The following is a 6,897-nucleotide window of genomic DNA, read 5'->3' as shown; positions in this document are numbered from 1 at the left end:
AACAGAAAGCTTTACTGGTTCAAATATGGTTGAATACATATATGCCTTTTTCTGGACTTGCTCTTCTGTACGGATCATCTTTTGTCCTATCACTGGATCAACATCACACTTTCTTAATTACTACAGCTTTATGTTTTATATCTAGAGAAAGTCCTCCAACTAAGTTGTTCTTCTCTAAGAAGAAATATCCGTTTGCATTTCACATAACTTTCATAATATGCTTGTCAATATTCAAACACACACAAAAAACTTCCTGAGATCTTGGTTGAAATTGCACTAAACCTATAGGTCAGTTTGGGTAGAAATAACATATTTACAATGCTGAGTTTTCCAACCCATAAATGTAAATATCTCTTCACTCATTAGGGTCTTCTTTATTTTTTCTCAAACATGTTTCATAATTTTCTATGTAGAGATCTTATATAATTCTTGTTAGATTTATGTCTGTAGACTTGAATCTTTGAGGCCTTTGTAAATGATATACATTTTAATTACTTTTTTTCCAACTGGCTGTTACTGGTATATAAAAATTTTTTGGATATTGATTATATATCCAGTAATCCTATTAAATTTACTTATTGAGTCTAATAGTTTATCTGTGACTCTTCTGGATTTTCTCCATTCACAATAATGTCATTGGTAATTTCTTCTTTAAATTGGTTTGAAGGATTGATCTATAATACTCTAACTCATAGCTAGCAAAAATATTATTTTCATGTTACAGCAGTTCACATACAGTATATATGTGAACCTAATATATTTGATTAGAACAATTTGTTTTAGATTAGAACATTTGGACTATTGGCCTCAGCATGGAAGAATACAAAGGGCACCCAGTACATAAAGAACATGCTTATTTTCTCAGGAGCTCAGGAAATACATATTCTGTATGCACTGCTCCCCTCCCCCCACCTACCTCCCCCTCCCCCCATATATACACCAAGAGAAAAGGTGGCCACCTTTTGGCCAGTCTGTATTTCCACGTCTATTCCTTTCTCTTTAAGCATGAAAGAAAACAAAAGACTGATTGAAATGATACATTTTATTTGCTCCTCTGAATATTACACTCTTCTGATTATATCACCATGATGCTATCTCATTTAACTTCTAGAACTTCTTTTCTCTCCACTTTCTTATCTTCTTTTTCAAATCTCCTCCTTCCCTGGGTTACCAGTAAGTTACCAGTGTCCACACTAAGTCGCTTCTTGATAATGGAACTTCCCCTGCTTACAGAGAAGTAGGTCTGAGGTTGGAACCAGGTCTGCTTTGGTTGTATCAGAAGGCAATGAAGACTAGTCCACCCACTGTCGGACCCAGAGAACTGACACAAAATAAAGGACCAGAGCCTTTGGTTCTGTCTTCAGCAATATTTATTGGAAACAGCGACGCTTCCCGTGGTTAAGAGTTTATACATTAAGCAGTAAGATTTGCCTTTCACTCCACATGATCCGCTACCGCAGGTGGCACATCCAAAGCAGCACATTAAACCTCTGAAAGAATCTGTACAGCTAGATAAATAGAACTCTGGATACCTAACAGGACTTTAATGACTGATACAAAAAAAACCCCGCAAAAAACAAATAAATGAAGAAAACCACTCATAAGTTTACACACAGCACTGTACACACAAAATGAAGAGGAGATAGAAGGCACAGAAATAAAAGTCATGACTGAATTGGGAAAGAGCTTTGCATATGCAGCCACACATCTTAAACTGCTAAGCACAAAGATCATCTTTATTTGGTCCTCATTGAGGGCAGAATATGCACAAATGATGTTCAAAGAACACAAGGTGAAAGTGGGGTGGGAAGATAGTTACTGTTTCTTGGTCTATGAACTAGTGGGAAAATGGTTTCTAGTGTTTTTCTTCGTGAGTCTCTATACCGAATGTATTCATGAAACATGTAATTCATAAATAAGACTGAAGTGAAGATATTTGTTCCCCTGTCCAGGTACCTTCAGAAATGCCCTGTACGTATACATGGTTTCTGTACAGCAAGAAATTTAAACTTGGAGACCAGATCTCTTCCCAGTTCCTCATAATGGAGAATCTCCTCTTCAGCTCCTCCCTCAATATGCTGACTGCTAACTGTCTTACTTAGAAATAAAATGGGAATCCCCCTCTGGCTTTAACAGCAGGGTTGGAAGAAAACCGGCTGTACCTCAGAAATAGGCATAAGCTGTGGAACAAAGGTGACTGTTCTCAGAGAAGGCTTTGAACCCACACTCAACACTTTTCTACTGACAGCATCAAGGGACTCGCTCATTCAGACCAGACGACAATTTGCTGGTGAGGGAGGCTTCCTTTGACAATCCTGTGACTCACAGGTTTGGGAGGGGTCAATGTGAAAACGAGAACTTTCTCCTCTATTTAAATGGAGAACCTGAGACCTTGAGATGGCCCCGGGTGGTAGATAATATCTTCGGCAGGGCGGTTTATCTGTGATGTGGCTGATGGTCGTGTTCTAAGAAGCCACATCCTCCTGAGAACTGTGTAAACAGCAGTTCTGTGACCTCTGGCTGGTCTCAGATGGTATTTAAAAAGCACATGCCATGCCCATCAAGCTAAGAAGATACCATCCATCACCATGACTCTCGTGGGATCACACAAGTCAACGAAACATACTCAGTGGGGCTTGATGACTTGGACCACTGCAGCCTGCACTTGGGATGTGTTGTAAGCAGCATTACCAAAGCAGTGGTTAAACTTAACTATCTGGGTCAAGAAGAGGTGAGCCAGCCAGCCTAACATCCTAATGGGGCAGAGCAACCAGAATCTCCACATAATTGATGGGGAAGAAGCCTGACTGGCCGTGGAGCATCCCCTCATACCAGTTCTCATCAATCTGGTTAGTGAGTGTGATGATATCACCCTCTTTAAAACCCAACTCCCCTTCATTTTCAGGTTCAAAGTCGTACAGAGCTCGGCAGCAGGGCTGATCCATTGGGGCACCTGGGAGTAAGAGCAGGAGAGAAGAACACAGAAAGACAAGGGGAATTTAATGCACGTATCTACCTCCTGCTGCACCTGCCCAGCTTGCTGTCCCCCTTGGTTCCTCCCTCACTCCTCTTCCCGCTGAAGCTTCCTCTTGCTACTGGTCCCCAGTGTCTGCTGCATGGCACCTCGCCCTCTAGCAGTCTTCAGAAGCTTTCTCATGTTTCTTGAAGTTGTTGAATTGCTGTTTCTATTTCCAGTATGAAAAATTGGCCACATCTATCCTTGTGATACGTACAACACAGTTCATCAAGGTTGGCCTTGCCAACAATGCCCCGAGATGGGAGACCCAGTGACTTAAGGAGTATTAACGAGATTTAGGTTCAAAATGAAGCGTGGCCAGAATTCTTTCCGTGCTAGCACGTTAAGATCTCTGCACATGTGAAATAATAGAGTTTATTACACGGACAAAACTTTACAACTTCAGAATAACAATGCAGTTCTCACTTTTTAAAAATAAAGACCCCCTCCCCGCCCAGCCTCTGGAAACCTCTGTAATGTAGTAAAAATAAGACAATATAAAACACTGGGTTCAAGTTCTTACTCTCTGTGACCTTGCCTAAGGCACTTTGCTCTCAGGTTCTTTGTCTAAAATTGGAACTAACAGTAGAACTTACTTTTCACAGTACTACTCTGGCTATTAAATGAGATTATATAAAAATGATATAATTTACACCTTTGCGTTATATATTGCATATATAAATATGAGGTGTGCATCAGAGCTACGGCATAGAAAAAATAATATATTCTTCCTTGAGTTAAATAACGAAGGATGGGATCATAGCTTAAAAGGGATCTATGTTAAATGAGCAAATATATTAACACAGCAGGCACACACATATGTATATCGACGCAGACAAGTGCATACAGCTCCATGCCATCTAGATGGCTTTGAAGGGGAACAATGAATTTTTTTTTTTTTTTTTTTTTTTTACTTAGAGAAAGCAAATTAATGTGTCTTCAAAAGAAAAGTGAAATATGTGATTGGTTTTTGCAGGTTACCTATAAATTATATGACTAGTCCTTGTAACCAGATAACTTCTAAAAACCACTGCTGTTTATCCGCACACTGAGGGCTCTGAGCAGCAGAGCTAAGCACAAGGGGCAGAGAACTCCAACTGTCGTCACACACCTCACTTTTTTTCCTTCATGGTCTCCTGAGAGCATCTATGTTTCCTACTGTAGAACATCAGGCACTGGGGATGCAGGGAAAACAGGAAAAAGCTGCATATCCTTAACATCCATATCCAGTATAAGATAGTTCCTGTTCTTCAACCAAGAAGATTACCAAGGTTGAATATATTTCAAGCACAGGTTTTTATGTGATCTGTGTGTAGGGGGTGGAGAGCGGTGGTACCACCTAAAAGAATACATTACTGGGTATACATCAACATTCCTGATGGAAAATAAGTTTTAGCTTTCATTGTACCAACCTCTTACCACAGCACGATGAGCTGGCTGGAGGGTGGGGAAAGGAGGGAAGTCTAGCAGATGCTGAGACTCAGAATATATTCACCTACAAATACATTCACCCACATGCTCTGTGACTCAAGAAATCCAACTCAGCAAGTTCCTGGAGCTGCTTGCTGTCTGTGGGTTATAAGTGAGTGTATGTGGGCACGCACTGCCCAGGAGCATGATTCCTCATGCAGGCAGGAGTCACGGAAGCAGAATAACAGGAAGAAAAGATGACATCCCTACAACTAAACTCACATATTAAGGTAACTGTAAGACCACAAAGGAGGGTCAAAATCAAATGTGTTTGTTAGAACAGTTAAGTATGTGCTGATGACGAACAGTGAGAGAAAAAAGGGACTTACAAAGAAAGTTTTATAAGGAGAGAGAGTAAAGGAGGGGAAGAGGTAATCAAGGAGACAAGAAGGAACTCCTTTAAGAGTTTCTACCTGACAAAACCATCCTGTAAGAAATATATTATAGTGGATTCCTTATGCACACAGATTGGACTGCTCCTAGCATTTCTGGAAGAGTGTCAGTGGGGTGTGCCCAGGCCTGGGGAATGGGTTCTGCAGGCCTCCGCTCCTTACCTGCAGGTTTGGGAGTGCCCGTGTGGGAGAGGCCTCCATTGGGCTGAGTGCTGTCCCCAGTTGTAAACTCCAGGCTCATTCGAGGTTTAGGCTGATATTCCCTTCTAGGCTGAGATGAAGCTTGTCTTATTCTGCATTACAAAGAAAAAGCGGGGTAGACTATGCAGCCAATTAAGAAGAAAAAGAAAAGCAATACAGTCCTGAACATGCTTAGGTCACCCACCAACCTACCATTGTGGAGTATGGGAAATCTGAAAAGGACCCTTAGTTTTCTTATCTGTCTGTCTCCACTTTAGTGATGCGGTCACACCCCCTGTGGTTATACCCTCACTGCCTTCATCCTTCCTCTCACTTTCTCCCTCATTTACTCAGAGTTCACTTTGCAAGTATGCAGGGTGCTAGGTGCCAGGAACTCAAAGATGAATAAGTCACAGTTCCTACCCTCAAGCAGCTTATGGCCTGGAGGGGAGACAGAACATAAACAACTGATTACTCTCAACTGTAGTAAGTGCTGCTGTGGAGACAGGACAAAATGCCACAGGAACCCAGGGGTGGAGCTGGGGGTGGTGAGGAGTCTACCTGTCCATGGGGAAGTTGGAGAAGGTTTAAGGAGAAAAGGTAAAAGATAGGTAGGAGTCATTTCTAGATGGACAGCTGTTTCCAGAAGAAAGTTATTTCTTGTAGAGCTTCAGACGGTATGGAGGGAGGAAAGGGGGAAATACTGTGTGCTCTGGTAACAGCACAGAGGAAGGGGGAGAGAATCCAAGGGAGACAGGAGAGAGGTGGAAAGGTACAGGCAGTAAATGTATTCTGCACACCCGGAAGTATTTTCCACAGCTTCAGGTGTTCACGAAGCAAAGTGAACAGCAGATTTGCAAGGGTGGGGGGAGTTTAGGGTATGGCGATTGTAGAATGACAGTGGCTTTGGACATATTTCAGAGGCAAAAAAGAAAAGTGGCCTTCACGCTCAACAGATGCCACAAAGACATATAGTATTTCTTTAGTACGTGGAAGTGCACGGTTTTAAACCATTCTAGAGGCTTCAGAGTGTTACACATAATTCCACAAGGGTGCACTGAGGAAAGATGAATGATCCAAGCACTAGTCAAGGAAGATACTGAGGAGAGGAAGAGGCTGGCCAGATGGAAACGGGCGAGATCGTTTCCTGTAATACAGCACCGTAATTGGAGGCTGCCTTGTGCATTTATAGCCATATCATCAGCTATGAGAGTCGACTCTGGCCACGAGCTGAGAATAAAAGCTGCTGAGGCAATCCTCTGATGTACAGGCATTTAGTTTAACTAAAATAACACATGTGATATAGCACAGGGCTACCGCGTACAGCTGTGCAGGCTGTGTCCTGCAGCTCCAGGGAGACTCATTCATGAATTAAACCACCCAGCCTGGCTATGAGGCCCATCTGAGGAGGTGGAACAGACATAAGAAAGCAGCTCCCTCTGACGGACCTCATCACCATTCAGAGAAGTACAAGGTATGGAACGACACAGGCTTTCCAATAGGTTATGCTTAAACGTGAACCCCTGTTGCACCGCTGTGTGACCCTGAGCCCCAGTTTGCTCGTCTGTTAGGTGAGGTTAACAATACTTGGTTTACAGGGCTCTTATATGATTGGTGATAAAACACTTTCAGTACCCACACAGAATAGCTGCTCAGCAAATCACATCCATCATCATTAGTAGAGTCCTGGTGTCCCATCTGTGGCATCCAAAATACTCCTTAAGTATTTAGCTCTCAGAAACACAAGACTAGATTCAACCGAACAAAGTAAAACAAAGCCCAAGACAATATAAAATCAAAACAAATGGTCCATAAGGTGTCTTTGTAGGATCAGCAGGA

At 42.1% G+C, this 6,897-nt stretch overlaps 1 protein-coding gene across 1 annotated transcript in view; it reads right to left on the bottom strand.

Annotated features, from left to right (window-relative positions):
* Positions 1 to 1,352: 1,352 nt before the first annotated feature.
* Positions 1,353 to 6,897, bottom strand: part of SH3GL2 (SH3 domain containing GRB2 like 2, endophilin A1) — a 215,552-nt gene continuing 210,007 nt past the window's right edge. The window contains exons 8-9 of the mRNA XM_007465655.1: positions 5,041 to 5,171; positions 1,353 to 2,953 (exon numbers count right to left, since the gene is read on the bottom strand). Coding sequence (XP_007465717.1) covers positions 2,754 to 2,953; positions 5,041 to 5,171 — 331 coding nt within the window. The 3' untranslated portion in view covers positions 1,353 to 2,753. The remainder of the gene's footprint in view (positions 2,954 to 5,040; positions 5,172 to 6,897) is intronic.

The sequence above is a fragment of the Lipotes vexillifer genome, unplaced genomic scaffold (genome assembly GCF_000442215.2).
Source record: "Lipotes vexillifer unplaced genomic scaffold, Lipotes_vexillifer_v1.1 scaffold31, whole genome shotgun sequence".
NCBI classification, from domain to species: Eukaryota; Metazoa; Chordata; class Mammalia; order Artiodactyla; family Lipotidae; genus Lipotes; species Lipotes vexillifer.
Note: the sequence above shows the minus strand (reverse complement) of the source record. Positions and strands in the feature narration are given on the sequence as shown.